The sequence below is a fragment of the Entelurus aequoreus genome, linkage group LG08 (assembly GCF_033978785.1).
Source record: "Entelurus aequoreus isolate RoL-2023_Sb linkage group LG08, RoL_Eaeq_v1.1, whole genome shotgun sequence".
Lineage (NCBI taxonomy): Eukaryota > Metazoa > Chordata > Actinopteri > Syngnathiformes > Syngnathidae > Entelurus > Entelurus aequoreus.
The window spans coordinates 36,984,702-37,003,502 of NC_084738.1; the positions used below are offsets into that span (position 1 = coordinate 36,984,702).

The 18,801-nt window shown below is 39.1% G+C and overlaps 1 protein-coding gene across 1 annotated transcript in view; it reads right to left on the bottom strand.

Moving 5' to 3' along the window:
• The window catches only part of LOC133656388 (ectonucleotide pyrophosphatase/phosphodiesterase family member 7-like), a 37,107-nt gene extending 20,133 nt beyond the window's left edge, over positions 1–16,974 (bottom strand). Inside the window, exon 1 of the mRNA XM_062057476.1 lies at positions 16,778–16,974. Coding sequence (XP_061913460.1) covers positions 16,778–16,974 — 197 coding nt within the window. The remainder of the gene's footprint in view (positions 1–16,777) is intronic.
• Between the last annotated feature and the right edge of the window lie 1,827 nt (positions 16,975–18,801).

Genomic DNA, 18,801 nt, shown 5'->3' on the forward strand with positions numbered 1-18,801 from the left:
TCCCTGAATGGTCTTTCATGCTCTGCTGCAGAAAAAGAAAAGTAGATTATACTGTATATTTTTACATTTTTAGCTTGCAAGCACATTGACATCCATTTGTTTTTAAATGCAAGCAATATAGTACACAGTGAATGCTTTAAAGATATTTTCTCTTTCCTCATAAAAAAAAATCTTACTTTGGGCAACAGATGAGTCCTTTGGAAGAGGCCTGATTGGCGTATGGCATCAGCATCGTGTGCTTTGCCTGGCGTTTTTCAGTTGATGTTCCAAACACTGTGGGTGGGAGGGATTCATTGTGAAATTGGCCAAAAACATCTACTATTTTTAGATTAAAACATTTGTTAATAGACTTGTAGTATGTAAAACGGCCATCCTTTGCAAGTCACAAAGTTCTGATAGCCATCTGAGGGAGGAAGGACGGGTATGTGCGTTCCACCTTTGAGACCCATAACATGATATGGTTATGATATGATGTGATAAATCAAACCGTCTGGCAATCTCTCCTGCCTCTTCGTCAGTTGGTGCACACATTAGTTGTTTAATTGGCCCTTGAACCATTCTTTTACCAAATAAATAAACTAACTTGTTGACGCTGCTCTTGATAATTCCAAATTGGTTCGCAACAACTCGGTATTCAGCACAGCTACCCAGCTTGTACATGCGATACGCATGAGGAGAGGAACGGGAGCTCTCACGGTAACTGGTTCTGAGGCCATATGACTTTTAATTAGTAAGCAAAGTTTCACGAATGATGGTCGTGTTCATGCAACAATTTTGTTTCCACTCTTGATTGTTGAACTCTAAGAGAACAATCCTGTCCCGCCAGTCTTTACTCCTCACTTTTATCCAGTGCCTCCTTGTTTTTGTGGTGCATGGACGGAGGACTACATCTATCGTAAATTCAGGACTATAAGTGTAAGGAACTTGCCTGGCTGCAATAGTTGTGACCCCAAGATGCAGGAAACAGCAGGACGACGTGCAGGTAAAAGTATTTTATTGTACTCAAAATGCATGCAGCAAAAGGTCCTTTGTTCTGCCCTCACTGTATGTTAGGTTATACAGCTTGGCAGACAGCCAACAATCCAAGACGTTCCAATAAAGTTCCAAAGCAGATTAATCCATTTAGGCTCTTTATTGTTGTTGATCTTGCTTTGTCTTGCACACTACTTTAGTTTTGTACTTCTCTTCACTTTTGTCTTGCACTTTACTTGTAAAACGGAAAATGATACACACAATGACCATACTTGCCAACCCTCCCGAATTTCAGTGCCCCTCCCGAAAATCTCCCGGGACAACCATTCTCCCGAATTTCGCCGGATTTCCACCTGGACAACAATATTGGGGGCGTGCCTTAAAGACACTGTCTTTAGGGTCCTCTACAACCTGTCGTCACGTTCGCTTTTCCTCCATTCAAACAGCGTGCAGACCCAGTCACATAATATATGCAGTTTTTACACACACATGAGTGACTGCAAGGCATACTTGATCAACAGCCATACAGGTCACTCTGAGGGTGACCATATAAACAACTTTAACACTGTTACAAATATGCGCCACACTGTGAATCCACACCAAACAAGAATGACAAACCCATTTCGGGAGAACATCCGCACCTTAACACAACATAAACACAACAGAACAAATACCCAGAATCCCTTGCAGCACTAACTCTTCCGGGACGCTAACACCAAACCCCGCCCCCCCTAAATCTCCCCATCTCCCGAATTCGGAGGTCTCAAGGTTGGCAAGTATGACAATGACAAATGTATAAGCTATGTGATTCAAATAACATACTGCAATGTAATACACACTATGTAAATATTAGCTTTACACAAATATACAATACTATCATCAAATAAATACTTCTGAATGTGGAAACTATTTCGGTGGTGGAAATATATGACTGGCAGCCATTTTTAAGTCCTCAAAACAGTGCACAAAAATTGTTTTTCCATAAACATCTTACTATCAAATTGAACCCCTTTCCACCTTAAAAATGAGTTATATAAACAAGTTAAACAGTTGACTTACATACTTATCTTTTCCAAGGCTTTTAAGAGCTAACACAACTTGTCTGCTTCTCATTTGTCTCAAAAACTGAAATTGTCAACTCGGAAGTACCTAACAGATCAAGCGTAGTGATTCCCTATCGCCACAAGGTGTCAGTAAGAGTCTACAATCAAATGGGCATAACATAATTTACATAATTAATCCTTGAGCCCTGACTAACAGGCGAGGTAGGCATAAACAGCAGCCTGATTGGCAACTGCAACCAGGTGTGCCAGGCTGCCAATCAGGGACAGAAGAGGGAAAGGAGCGCTCAGGGAGTAATGCAGGAAGTGGGACAAAAATAAGAGCACTGACAGGAAATAAACACCAACTAAGGAAACATAATCAGACATGAAGTGACAGATCGTCACAATAATTCGCTACTTTTTTCCTAGATTTTGAACCGAGTGGCTTATTAGACAGAGCGACTGATTTATGGATTTTGTTCCCGCTAATGACGATAATGTCATGTGTTCAATAGTTTGCATTAAACCCAGAGGACTGAAATGGTGTTTTATTTTTGGTGATATGGCGCCATCTTTTGGATGGCTTTTCTCACTGCAGGTATTGCGGGTTGAATGTACTTCCTGTTTTCATTCCGTAATTAAGTGTCCACAGCGTTTTTGCTGAAGGATTTTTCAATCATAACTTTAAGCAACATTTGTAAGTTTCACAGTTGAACTAAAACAATTTTTACCTATTAAACTGCACCATGTGTGATGTCTGTAGGAGTGTTTTCGTGCACATTTGTACGTGCTATCCTAATGTAATGAAGCTAGCGTCGTTAGCATTATATGCTAATACGTTTACAAGTGTCTGTGTTAGTATCATTAACTTACAACGGCATTTTTTTCCCCCACAAATTCCACAAAAACTTCGCCAAACGTCACCGTGGACTTATTGAGTCTGTTTGGTCGATTGGAGAGCTAGCGTCCAATGACTTCTATTGTGGTTGATCAGCCATTTACACACTTAAGGTATGTAAATAAACATTTACAACATGTTTTTGTGGTAATACCTCATTTCACAATGTATATATATGCGGCTTAAAGTGTGGTGCGGCAAATATATGGTAATATATTTTTATCATTTAAAAATTTTGTGGGTGCGGCTTCTATCCCAGTGCGGTCTTTGGTCTGGAAATATGGCAATAGTCTGGGAATTAAGCGATTGTCTTGCTGCTGTCTCCCTCCATTCAACATGTACAAAAGTAGCCCCTATATACTGTTGAGTTTGTTGCTCTAAAACAGACTAGCAAAAACAAAAGTTTGGTCTGGAGGGCACAGAACAGCTCCATTTCAAAAAGAGAGGTAAAACAAAAGTAGAGAACAGAAGGAAAAAGTTATAAATAACATGTCAACGTCGGACAAGCAGAAATGCACAGAGCCATGTTTGTTTACTTTTTCTACTTCCGTTTACGGTATGTGTTGTGCATGTAACAAATTATTTCAAATTAAGGTGTGATGCATGAAAACGCATGCATAACTTTTTTCAGAGTCCATGTACACTGTAACATTCTAATTAGAGATGTCCGATAATGGCCTTTTTTGCAGATATCCGATATTCCAATATTGTCCAACTCTTAATTACCGATTCCGATATCTACCGATACCGATATATACAGTCGTAGAATTAACACATTATTATGCCTAATTTTGTTGTGATGCCCCGTTGGATGCATTAAACAATGTAACAAGGTTTTCCAAAATAAATCAACTCAAGTTATGGAAAAAAATGCCAACATGGCACTACCATATTTATTATTGAAGTCACAAAGTGCATTAGTTTTTTTAACATGCCTCAAAAACAGCAGCTTGGAATTTGGGAAATGCTCTACCTGAGAGAGCATGAGGAGGTGGAGGTTGGGTTTTTTTTTTAGGTGGGGGGGGGGGGGGTATATTGTAGCGTCCCGGAAGAGTTAGTGCTGCAAGGGGTTCTGGGTATTTGTTCTGTTGTGTTTATGTTGTGTTACGGTTGCGGATGTTCTCCGAAATGCTGTTTGTCATTCTTGTTTGGTGTGGGTTCACAGTGTGGCACATATTTGTAACAGTGTTAAAGTTGTTTATACGGCTACCCTCAGTGTGACCTCTATGGCTGTTGACCAAGTATGCATGGATTCGCTTGTGTGTGTGAAAAGCCGTAGATATTATGTGATTGGGCCGGCATGCAAAGGAAGTGCCTTTAAGGTTGATTGGCGCACTGTACTTCTCCCTACGTCCGTGTACACAGCGGCGTTTTATAAAGTCATAAATTTTACTTTTTGAAACCGATACCGATAATTTACGATATTACATTTTAAAGCATTTATCGGCTAAAAATATCGGCAGCCCGATATTATCGGACATCTCTAATCGTAATGGCATGTATATCACCAAAAGCATGCGACCCCTAGGTTCATCAACCAGTGGAATTATTTAGATTGCACTTCTGCAGGTCTATTCAACTGGCGACCCGCCAAAGCTTTTCATTTAGCCTGTCAAGCATCACCCAAAAAGGCTTGACGAAACCATTAAAACTAGGGTTTGAGTATGTATGCAGTACACCCGCCACCCCACAGGGGCAACAGTGAGGCATATGTGTCACAGTGAAGCAGCAGTGGGGTGAGTAGAAGATAGAAGTGGGAATCTTTGGGCACCTCACGAGTCGATTACAATTACGATTCAGGAGCTACGTATCAATTAAAAATCGATTATTGGTGCATGTTTAATTTATGTAAATTGATGCGATTTCTTTGTTTCACTAGATAAGCGTTTATCACTTGCAAGTTGTAAAACAGTGCATTTGTAATAAGAAACATCCATCCATCCATCAAACAGTTAAATTAATTCCATCACATTTAATAAATTAATGGAAATATGTGCGAAAATGGAACCCAAGTGCCCTAAAACAAGGAGCTGGTCGGATCTCTAAGTGAGGTGGCTCGCTGCAGTCAGACAAATTTTAGAACGGTCTGCATTACTTTATTTACAATAAATACATCGATTATTGATATTTACTCATTGATTTTATAATCGTCCATGTCCGAAATGCGATGCATCTAAAAATCAATTACTTACCCCACCTCTTGTAGAAGAAGACTACTCATTCAACCCTGGAAAAAAAATCTAAATAAATTGCAAAAATCTGACTTTTAACAACGACTGGACAACAAAGTATGAATGTTCTACCTTTGTTTTCTGGCGGACCTTTTAAGCGATGGACACAGTGATCCAGACAAGCAGCAACAATGGTAGAAATCACAGCGTGTAAGCTCCATCACCAAACTTGGTCAAACATTTGTAAGTAGATATTGTGCATGAAGATATTTAGTTTGTTTTGTATTGAAATTGCTGACTTTGTAATGTATTTTGTATTTTGTGTTGATTTTTGTCTGAGAGTAATGATCGTACCTTGTTTGATAAATGTAGTGCTGGATTTAACCAATAGAGGGCGACAACGCTAATAGTGATAAGTCACATACAATGTTTGGTGGGTGAATGTTGTGTAATTTCTATATGTGTAAACATTAGTAGTTTATTGTGTATATATTCAATACCAAACCTATTTTATTTATGTAAAATACACAATGGACAATATACTTTTGCTACATTTATTTTATGTTTATATTTTCAGTCTTACAAACCTAAAATAATGAAGAAGTGTACGAAATAAAAGTAAGGAAGGAAAATAATTCAAAAGGAGAAAACATAAGTCCTCAACAAAAACTGGAGCTTCTTTTTCTTCATACTGTTAACTAGCTGCACATGTTGGAAACGAATAGCGAGGGCAGAATAATGAATTCCTTGACAGTGCAGTGTGAAAGCCGACGTGTTTACTTTGCAATTAAGTAAGCACAGTCTCAAAGAAATATAACCCACAGGGGGACTTTTTGACGAAACATCCACATTTCGATGTCGGGCCCCAGAGCCCTTGGGATTTTGAAATTGTGGCCCTCTTCATGATGTTGTTGAATAGTCCTGCCCTAATGGTTCAAGACATATGGGAGTTTGAAACTAGCTTTGCAAATCCTGTTGCTGTATTAGCATTGGTGTTAAAGGGTATTTATTAAAAGAACTACAGTATAATAAAATCTTAAAAAGTCGAAGATTTGTCCAGGGTGTATCCTACCTTCCGCCAGAATGCAGCTGAGATAGGCTCCAGCACCCCTGCGACCCCGAAAGGGACAAGCGGTAGAAAATGGATGGATAGATGGGTTGTGAGGGATGGAGAAGCTAAGCTTCATATGATGAAGAACTGGCTGTAGTTTGACCATTCCTGGTCTAGTGGTTGACTTACCTGACAAGTTATGGTGTCATGGTTATGGTGTTAGTTTATTCCAAATATGTATTTCTTTTCACTTTATGGTGTATAATTTTATATGAGATTTCCAGTTCATTTGTTCATCTATCATTACACCCAAGCTGTGTTTTCTTTTACTTTTTTAATGTCTACTTCGTCTATTTGTATGTGTTTGATTTTCTCTCGTGCTGCTACCGAAAATAATTATTAACATTTTACTGAGATTCAATGATAGTCTGTTTTTGTCAAACCATCTTTTTAATTTGTTAATTTTTTGTGTTATTTGTATTAGCTTCTGTGTGTTCTCTCCTGAACAAAACACAGTCGTGTCTTGTGCAAATAATTCTAAGTTTAAGTTATTTGTAACTTTACAAATGTCGTTTGTACAGAGATTTAACAATTATGGTCCCAGTACACCACAAGATAAAGTTTACGCTGTGGATGTATGTTCGTCTAGCTTCATGTATTGCTTCCTGTTGGTTAAGTAGCTTCTTACCCAGTTCAAAACCGACCCCCTGATGCAATACTGTTCTAATTTGTTATTTAATACATGATTACTTGTGTCGATTTCCTTTGTTAGATCCATACACACTGCATCTGCACACTGTTTACCATTTAGTGGATTGGTAATCACTTCCATTCTATCAATTAATGCCATCAATGTTGAGATGTTATTTCTGTGTCCTTTTTGGTTGTTCGCCTGTGTTCCACTTTTGTTTACAAATTACGGTAGTCCATTCTGTTGTTAAACAATTTTTCTATAATTTTAGAAAATTCTGAAAGTAAGGAAAAAGGTCTATAGTTTGTAAACTTGTGTTTACAAACAATTTGACAATTGACATTAGAATATGCAAATTAATTTGTGGTCAACTAGAAAAAAAAAAGTGACACAAATCAGAAGCCCAACTGGCCTGATTCACCAATGTGATCTTGAAAAAGAATCATGTCAGACTCACAGACAGGAGATTGAGGGTTTTGCTTGATTAAAAAAAACTGAACTAGAAAGAAATGCATAGGCTACTGAAATACAAGATGCAGATGAACAACATTTTTTGTTGTTTATTACAAAAAGTGAGTTGTGGATACCAATATTTTGTTCATATTCTGGCAAAATAAGCTTGTTCCCTTTGTATGGGTTGAAATAAACTCTGAAAATAACGACTATGCTGGCTTTGAATGCTGCTGCTCTCTGCTGGTAAGAGGCCATTGCTGCATAAACAAAGCATAGTGGCTTAAATGTTATTTTTTATATTCACTTTCAATGGAAAAGATGCTGATTGATTTGAGGAAATTGAACCCAAGAGAGGAAAATATCAATTTTATCTTGTAGTTAAATATGAGATTATATATGTATATATATATACATATATATATATATATATATATATATATATATATATATATATATATATATATATATATATATATATATATATATATATATATATATATATATATATATATATATATATATGACAGTCGAAACATGTCAGGTAAAAATTCCATCTAATATACCGAAAATATAGTCTGATTACAAGAACATTTGAAAAGTATATGAATAAGAAGACTTAATGAACCTTTTTGAGCAATCTAAGTTGTTCGGTCATAGACCTCTAAGCAGATATGTGATTATCTAACCTAGCTGTTGTCCTGCATGACACAAACGATAACAATAGTTTACCTTCAATTGACAAAATGTAAGCAAACACAATATTGTAAGTGTCAACATGTAAAACATACGTAAAATATGAAAGAACCATTAGGAAAAAAAATGGAACTCCCCCTTGCGAGGGGGAGTTGCATAGGTCCGGTGGCCATGGATGAAGTGCTGGCTGTCCAGAGTCGGGACCCCGGGTGGACCACTAGCCTGTGCATCGGTTGGGGACATCTCTGCGCTGCTGACCCGTCTCCGCTCGGGATGGTTTCCTGTTGGCCCCGCTGTGGACTGGACTCTCGCTGATGTGTTGGATCCACTGTGGACTGGACTTTCACAATGTTATGTCAGACCCACTCGACATCCATTGCTTTCGGTCTCCCCTAGAGGGGGGGGGTTACCCACATATGCGGTCCTCTCCAAGGTTTCTCATAGTCATTCACCGACGTCCCACTGGGGTGAGTTTTTCCTTGCCCGTATATGGGCTCTGTACCGAGGATGTCGTTGTGGCTTGTACAGCCCTTTGAGACACTTGGGATTTAGGGCTATATAAATAAACATCGATTGATTGATTGATATTTAAAAAAATAATATGCTATGCGTCTTCCCATTCCTTTTCAGGCATGTTGAAACCATGTGATGTCTATTAATCAATCAATCAATCAATCAATCAATGTTTATTTATATAGCCCTAAATCACAAGTGTCTCAAAGGGCTGCAGAAGCCACAACGACATCCTCGGTACAGAGCCAACATAAGGGCAAGGAAAAACTCACCCCAGTGGGACGTCGATGTGAATGACTATGAGAAACCTTGGAGAGGACCGCATATGTGGGTAACCCCCCCAGGGGAGACTGAAAGCAATGGATGTCGAGTGGGTCTGACATAATATTGTGAAAGTCCAGTCCATAGTGGATCCAATATATCAGCGAAAGTCCAGCCCATAGTGGATCCAACATATCAGCGAAAGTCCAGTCCATAGTGGATCCAATATATCAGCGAAAGTCCAGCCCATAGTGGATCCAACATATCAGCGAAAGTCCAGCCCATAGTGGATCCAACATAATAGTGAGAGTCCAGTCCATAGTGGGGCCAGCAGGAAACCGTCCCGAGCGGACACGGGTCAGCAGCGCAGAGATGTCCCCAACCGATGCACAGGCGAGCGGTCCACCCCGGGTCCCGACTCTGGACAGCCAGCACTTCATCCATGGCCACCGGACCTGTGCTACTCCCCCTCCACAAGGGAGAGGGGGGCAGAGGAGAAAAGAAAAGAAACGGCAGATCAACTGGTCTAAAAAGGGGGTGTATTTAAAGGCTAGAGTAAACAAATGAGTTTTAAGATGGGACTTTAATGCTTCTACTGAGGTAGCATCTCTAACTGTTACCGGGAGGGCATTCCATAGTATTGGAGCCCGAATAGAAAACGCTCTATAGCCCGCAGACTTTTTTTGGGCTCTGGGAATCATATGGTACAATACAATCGGCAAGATAGGATGGAGCTAGACCGTGTAGTATTTTATACGTAAGTAGTAAAACCTTAAAGTCACATCTTAAGTGCACAGGAAGCCAGTGCAGGTGAGCCAGTATAAGCGTAATATGATCAAACTTTCTTGTTCTTGGTAATGTAACTTGTTTGATGAGAACTGCACTTTTTTGGGGGAATTTTGACCGTCTCTGCGATGAGGTGGAGACTTGTCCAGGGTGTACCCCACCTTCCGCCCAAATGCAGCAGGCTCCAGCATCCCCCGCGACCCCGAAAGGGACAAGCGGTAGAAAATGGATGGATGGATTCGCATTTCTTATGTGAGACATATCTTTCATGTGCTTTCCAAATGTTGAAAATCTGCTAGTAAAAGGCGGCTAACAATGCAGGTAATGAACTACACCTATAAAGCCCTCTAAAAAACATCCAACGCCAACGACGCTCCATTTACATGCCGTGACCTGCATATTGACCTAGCTATAGTGACTTAGTTATTGTAAGAGCTAACACCGAATAACTACTTTGAGTAACACAGCGCCTTGCTCACAGATGGGTTAGCTAACTACTGCGTTTAGAAAAGTTAATGCTAGATCATAAATCATGTCTCAAGTTTGTATAGTACAAGGTTGTGGCCATAAGCCGAGAATTTGGTCAACTTTAAAATTCAACCGAGACACATGGACGAGGATGCGACAAGAGCCAAGCATTTTTTTTTTACCTGAGGCATGAGGATTATGCTAAATTAATCATATAAAACAAGGAGCAGAGTCTTGTGCTGAAATATATAAACGTCCCATCAGTCGGCATCTGAGTGAGAGCAAACATTGGCTGCTATGTTATGTTCGTACTTTGCATTTCTTGTTTTACACTTTGCAATGATGCTTAGTATTTCACTAGAGCTGGATCTGCTTAACACCCAGCTTCTAAAACTTGTCGCTCATGTTTTGTATACTCAGATTCTGATCATCATTCGTCCCAAAGTAGTTATTGTTGGCTCTCAGTAAGTCTGTCATGATGGTGGGAGTTTTTGATGGAAATAAGGCGCTATGTGAAATCATGCAGTGGGTATACACAAATGACCGTGCATTTTTAGGAAAAGTGACATTGCTCCTACCGTGCTCTTCTGTCATCACCATTCCCCTCTGTGAGTATCAATAACCAGTTAAGACTTTTAGTGGAGATGAAAACATTATCTGGGAAAATATTGAGGGATCAACAGAAAATAATGCTTTCTGATTATGTGCGTACGTGTGCGGAGAGTCTAAACGGTGTCAGGCCTCGTAACCTCGCCCCATTTTATTCTTGCTCATCTCACAAGGCTAAAATCCATACCCTGCTAATGCAATCGAATGTCTCCCTGCCCTGCTAGTGTAAATAGTCTGGGTTAAATTAAGTCAGTTTAAACAGAAATCGATCTTTCCTTTGGCCATTTTACTGCAACGCCTTGCACCGCTGAGTTTATAATCACTGCTAATCCCCTGGAGAAATGGACACAGAGAAGACGAGGATATGACTCCATAGAATTTCTCTGTGGGTTTTTAAAAAGGTTTTTTAAAATTAGCAATCTAACAGGTCTTTAAGAAATGGAAAAAGCCTTGATATACCTTAAACTCCCTGCAGTCCGCCAAGATAAATATGATTAAAGATCAAATCACCATATTTTTCAGACAATAAGGCGCGCTTCAAATCTTTTAATTTTCTCAAAACTAATTAGTACGCCTTATAACCCGGTGCGTCTAATGTACGGATTAATTCTGGCTGTGCTTCCTGACCTCAAAGCAAATTCGTTTTGATACATGGTGAAATGATAAGTGTGACCAGTAGATGGCAGTCACACATAAGAGATACATGTGGACTGCAGTTTGACGTCAGCAAGCGTCTCCAAAACTTTGATGTTCTATTGAGAATATGGAACATTACACACGCCGCTCAAAAATCTGTCAAAATGTTTTAGTAAAACTTTGGTAAGCTATTAAGACGCACCGCTTGATGGAATGCGGAGCATTACGCATACTTGCCAACCCTCCCGTTTTTAGCGGGAGAATCCCGGTATTCAGCGCCTCTCCCGACAACCTCCCGGCAGAGATTTTCTCCCGACAAACTCCCAGTATTCAGCCGGAGCTGGAGGCCACGCCCCCTCCAGCTCAATGCGGACCTGAGACTGAGTGGGGACAGCCTGTTCTCACGTCCGCTTTCCCACAATATAAACAGCTTGCCTGCCCAATGACGTCATAACATCTAGGGCTTTTAGAGAGTAGAGTGCACAACTGCGCACACAACAAGGAGACGAAGCAGAAGAACGAGGAAATTACAGACATGGCGACGCCGTCGACGAGCAAGATGAAGAAATACGCTTGCAAGTTCCAAAACGAATGGAAACAAGAATTTCAGTTCATCCAGGACAGTTCGAAGGGGAAGGTGTATGTTGCCTGTAAATTTTGTAGAACAGACTTCTCCATTGAACACGGTGGCCGAAATGATATACTCATCATGAACGGAGAAGTTAAACAGGACAATACTGCCATCTAATGGATAGCCACCGGAACACTGAAATTCAAGTATTTCTTTTATTTATATGTAAATAAAAAAAAAAAAAAAAAAAAAAAAAAAAAAAATATATATATATATATATATATATATATATATATATATATATATATATATATATATATATATATATATATATATATATATGAAATACTCGAGTTGGTGAATTCTAGCTGTAAATAACCACGCCCCCAACCACGCCCCCAATTTATAACTTATGTCATACATCATCCTACAGACTTTAAATTGTTACTAATATTGAAATTATTGTCACATGCACATTGATCCAATATTCACGTTCTGGGTGTAGAAACCCTAAAATATTGGCGTTCGCTGTCAAATTTGAACATTGCGCGTAGTCTTTTAATTTTTTTTTTATGTCACATATGTATTATTTTAAAAACCATTGAGATGATGTTGTTAATTCCTATAAGACATATTTCTGCTCAAAATCTTAATGGATCTGTCCCAATACAGCATCGACATGTACATACATTAGTACATGTCAATGTACCTAACTTAAAAAAAATACTTCTATCAAATTGTAAAAGTAGAGATAAAAGCGTCATGTACTGAGAAAAAGATGACATGCTGATACTATTAATGAACAAAAAGACAAATATGTGTCTTTAGATGTATGGATAACTTTTATATATAGCCTTTTTATTAGACATTACAATAAAACTAGATCTCATACTTAAACACTATTTTTATCTATATGGACAAAAAGTGCAGTTATGTCTTATGACCATTAGGTGCCACCTTGCAAAACTCTTACATTTGTTTTTATTTGTTAATCTCTTATATCCATAAAGTGCTAAGTTGCACAATTTTCACATTTATTTGATTTATTAATGTCATTTTTTTTTTGCCATATTACTTTGTTTATATGCTTGTGTTGCTTTCATATGCACATTCAGTTTCTACTTGAGATACTGTAGATAGATAGATAGATAGATAGATAGATAGTACTTTATTGATTCCTTCAGGAAAATTTAAATTCCAGCAGCAGTGTACAGAAGTGAGATATACTGTAAAAAGTAAATAATAAATAATGGGGGAATATGTTATTGTTTTGCATCCCCTGTCATCCTCGTACCCCCCACCCCCAGAAAAGGAGTTGTACAGTCTGATGGCGTGTGGGACAAAATCGTTTTTGAGTCTATTAGTCCTGCACTTGGGATGAAGTAGTCTAGCACTGAACAGGCCCCTCTGGCTACTGATAACAGTATGCAGAGGGTGACTGGCATCATCCATGATGCTCACTAGTTTTTCCACATGTCCTCTTCTCTGCCACCGTCACCAGTGAGTCCAGCTTTATTCCGATCGTAGAGCCGGCCCGCCTGATCGGTTTCTCCAGTCTGGAGCTGTCCTTCTTAGATGTACTGCCCCCCCAGCACACTACGATGTAGAACAGAACACTGGCAACCACAGACTGGTAGTACATTCACAAGAGTTTTTTGCAAATCTTGAAGGAGCGCAGCCTACTCATGAAGTACAGCCTGCTCTGTCCTTTCCTGTACAAGTGGTCCGTGTTAACAGGTATATGAGGTATATGAAACAGTTGGTTTTTTTTTTAATCTACAATGCTGTTTCTTTTACAAAGGAAATTATTTTTTATGTGTTGTTTGTGGGTTGTTTTTTTTCCATAAAACTTGGTTAAAAGATTTCAGTATAGGTACTTTTTGAAAATGTTGAGCACATTTGAAAATACAGCAATAATAATGATAACCGTGATCATTTTGCTCACATTAACCGTGATAAGAAATGTTTTTTTTAGGGTTTACCTTGTTTTAAATAAAGTGTTGTTTTTGCTTTGCTTGCACACGATATGTCTTCTTTTAGTATGGGCAAGGTCATAAGAGGGTGTACTTGTTTGTGTGTGGGGGCAAACACTTATCTTGCGTGTGTGTGTGTTAGGACGTAACGTATGTGTGTGTTTGTATGCCTACCTACTTTGTATGCCAGGAAAGATATATTTACAGATGCCACCCACAAAATCCCATGACCCTTACTGTGGGGGCTGGATGAGACCGCCAACAGCAACAAATGAGACTGCAGCATTAGCAGCATTTATGTCACTGCATGTTGCATGTCGGGGTTATTATGCCGATGCCGAGATTATATGAAAATAATTAGGGGTGTGGGAAAAAATGGATTCAAATTCAAATCTCGATTCCAACGTTGTGCTATTCAGAATCGATTCTCATTTAAAAAAAAAAAAAAAAAAAAAATAATTTGTTTTTATTTTTTTCATTTATTTATTTTTTTTAAATTTTTTATAAATTAATCAATCCAACAAAACAATACACATTAATACCATAACAATGCAATCCAATTCCAAAACCAAACCCGACCCAGCAACACTCAGAACTGCAATAAACAGAGCAATTGAGAGGAGACACAAACACGACACAGAACAAACCAAAAGTAGTGAAACAAAAATTAATATTATCAACAACAGTATCAATATTAGTTACAATTTCAACATAGCAGTGATTAAAAATCCCTCATTGACATTATCATTAGACATTTATACAATTTTAAAAAAAAGAACAATAGTGTCACAGTGGCTTACACTTGCATTGCATCTCATAAGCTTGACAACACACTGTGTCCAATATTTTCACAAAGATAAAATAAGTCATATTTTTGGTTCATTTAATAGTTAAAACAAATTTAAATTATTGCAATCAGTTGATAAAACATTGTCCTTTACAATTATAAAAGCTTTTTACAAAAATCTACTACTCTGCTTGCATGTCAGCAGCCTGGGGTAGATCCTGCTGAAATCCTATGTATTGAATGAATAGAGAATCGTTTTGAATCGGCAAAATATCGTTTTTGAATTGAGAATCGCGTTGAATCGAAAAAAATAGATTTTGAATCGAATCGTGACCCCAAGAATCGGTATTGAATCAAATCTTGTGACACCCAAAGATTCACAGCCCTAAAAATAATACTTTATCCTAACTTTTTGTTTGTCTTCATAGCTTGAAACAAACTCTTTGAGCTTGACTTAAGGTTCCAACAAGTACATCCGTCTGGCTGTGATGTGGCAACGTAGCCAGGCTGCAAAACAGAGGCATCCAAAACTGCGTGCTGACTCACGCCAAAATAAGTGAACCTTATGATTTGTCGCTTAGGGATTGTTTAACATCGGTTTAAGTCTCCTTTAAACCGTTAAGATGTTTTTTCTTTAGAAAGATTAAGACTAAAACTAAGATGAGTCTGCCAAAAACAACTAAGTTACTTTTTAAAGCAGTGACTAGATTCTTTTCTGAAAGTAACTGTGGCAACACTGCTTAGATAAGAAAAAACTTTCTGCTTAGCAAAAAAAACAGCGTAAAACAGGTTGTGGAAAATAAAAGGTATAGTATAAAAAGGAAAAGGAGGAAAAACAGGACAAAAAGTCAAAAATACTCCAAATTAGGGACTAAGAACTCACAAGTGAGCAAGGCAGCGTCACAATGAGCTTCGGAGGACAAGAAGCAAGAACGGGATATTATTGGCGGGAATGGCGGGCAAAAAACAAGAGCCAAAATACATAAAAAATGTAGATGTATCTCTGTAAATGTCTATTAATATACTACATTACCCAGAAGGTTTAGCGCTATAGACTGGGACGGAGATGGGTCTGAGCTACGAGTTGATATATTGTTGGTCGTCAGTTTTGATTAGACATATTTGATTTGTAAAAATGACATTTTGTCACATAGACTGTCTTATTGATGCGACTGGCACTTTCACAAATGAGTTTGACACCCCTGATCTTCAGCACATGATAACTGCTGCCTCAGAAAAAAACAGGGCTATTACCGGAGACCCCTTACACCCTGTTTGACCTGCTGCCTTCTGAAAGGTGCTTTAGGTCAATCCAGTCCCACACTAGCAGACTAAAAAACAGTTTATTTTGCCTGGCCAGCAGCACTATAAACATCTACTATACACTAAAAACAAAGACTGACCCACATTTACAGATTAAACTCCACTATTCGCTCCATGAAAGGATTTTGTAACTTTATTTCTATTTCTGCTTTGATTAACTGAATTGAACTGGATACAATTGCCCGTGCAAACTTGTCATCAATGTCAAGTTGTCCTTTGGCAGCATTTAAAATCCCATGCAGCTGATTGCTAATTTAGCATTGCATTGAACACGGTCAACATGACCAGTGTACATTCACAAATTCACATCCTATTTTAGTGGCAGGTTTCCTCCAAATCTGCAAAAGATTTGAGTTTTTATTTGTTTTTGTTTTGCTCATTTTATTTTTGACTGACGCTCAATCCGTAATTTTGAATTGGCCTGAAAAGAATGTATGACTTTAACAAACTTATGGGTACCCTTAACTAAAATACAATTAAAAACATTAACTTGATTATACATTAGGTTTGACGCTAATATAATTTAATTTATGGACATTTAAAGTGCATTTACCTTGAATTTACATTGGAATTCCTCTCTCTCCAATACCATATCGTGTTATTTTGCATTTTCTTATATTATTCAGGCACTCAAAGTTCGGTATAACACAGTCCCTGGGGTCCATAAAACACTGATCGCTTTATTACCGAGATCGCATCATATAAAAATCCTTATTTTTTACCTTTTTCTTTTCGAAAAATTAATACACGTAGCTCAGTTGCCTAAACCTGCTTGGTGGATAATTACTCCGTAGGACGCGACGGGTGGATTGTGCTGCCACGACACCGAATGGGCCGGGCACTATTCACCAGGAAGTGGCCCTGACAACATCCCAAACCATGGGGGCCCTTGCACGGCGGTCCTGTGCAAGGTCGCAGGAGATGGCAAACCAATTTTAGGTTCCACTAGCGCAGGCCGACCACCTGCAGACCCGAGAGTTCGAAGAAGACCTCCTTGATCGTCATTGCCCAGGTCTTCAGCTTTCAGGCCAATGCGCTTACGCCAGTGGAGGCAGTGGAGGTGGGCGGAGGACATTGCGAACCAGCTCACCCTCCGGCCGTCTCGTCGCATGACCCAACCATCTTAACCCCTTTTGCAACAGCATAGAAGGAAGAGGCCGTAGATTCAGCCGTTGACAAAGACAGGCAGTAGTTACGTGATCAATGCGTCGGCACCATGGGATGCGGCGGAGGCAATCATTGTTGAAGACCTCCAGGCTTCAGAGATTATCTACCCCCATAGGCCACATTTGGTAAAAAAAATAACGAACTTGACTCTGGTGGAATAAAACGGGCAAACAGTGGGGGTTCATGGCGCGATCGTGTAATATAAAATGTGTAAAATGTTATATGAGACCGCACTATATCAAACTTTGAGTGTAATTGTGACATGATAGTGGTAATAAGAGGTGGGTTAAGATGGTTAAATCCACACTGAAGGCCCAAGTATGAAATGCATTACACGACACTGCTCTTCAGTAACACAATAATAATTCTGTTAAATTACATCCTGTGAGTTATTGTATGGCTACCTTGCAACAACAAACTGTAACATTTTGCTGTAACATCAGCACTATTGATTACACTCATATTGTTACCATATCTGACAAATGCTTTGGCAGTGAAATTTAAACATATTAATTTATTTGTATTCCTTCCACTGTCGGTTTGACTAACTTTTGTATCCTCTGTGTCACGGCAGCAGGCACGTGCAGACACACACCATATTTTATGCTTAATTTTCAAGATAATACTGTGACTACGGACTACAAAACAAATGTATACCCAATAACATCTTGGGACATAGGCTGGTGCACCCCAAAGACCAGAAACTTCATAAAAAAAGAACAAATCAAATCTGGTGACAAATGCACTGATTTATGTACTGAGGAAGCCAAGCAACCTGTGAGCAGACACAGCACTGACGGGCAAACTCTTCAGGTCAAGACTCAGTTGTCTACCTGCACCTCAAAGAAAAACAGCACTCGTTTGAGGACAAAAACTTACATATTCAGTACATAGAATGCATGGTTTGAAAGGCGAGAGAGGAAGGCCATGTATGTCAAGGTTGAGAAAATGGGGTGTATTGTATCTCCCACATGAGGACTGCACAATTAATTAAGTTTTAATCACGATCACAGTTTTGGCCGCTACGACTAAATGAGGGTTATTGTCGGCGATATTAACATTTAAAAAGCAGGCTCTTTTGCCTATCAAAGCACTTTCACAGGCAGCATTTAAGCAACAGCAGCTCGTCTCGAAGCTCCGTGAAGCGGCCCACGCCAGAGGCCATGGTGTATGTGCACAGAGCTTGATGACCTTCCTGGTCTGCTGCAGCCGGTCGCCTCATTTTACTTCCGCCTGGAGTCAACTCAGCGCGTGCTAAAGACCGCACCGCTGTTATTAAATAGCAGCAGGTGTGGACGCCTGCTCAACACGCTGATCCGCTTGTCTCCCCGGAGTCGTACTACAACGGCTAGCCATCGTGCTAAATAGAGTTTGGAGGCCGAGTGCAACCCTTTTTTGCTGGTGTTTTGGCGAGACATGCTCCCCATTGGAATTCATGCACTCCCGCATCTCCGCATGCGTATGAATCCAGGGAATGCGAAAATGTAATTGCACGCTTAAGGACGTTTTCAAATGAGTACAATCGTTCCACTAAATAACGCTAAGTTTATGTATTTACTAAGGATGTAACACTACGTGTATTTGTATTGAACCATTTCGGTACGGGGGGTTCGGTTCGGTTCTGAGGTGTACTGAACGACTTTCCACCCGGACATATTATTTTTTTTATTTTTATTTTTTATTTTTTTTATTTTTTTTATATATATTTTTTAAAAATAATGTCCTGCCCAGCTTC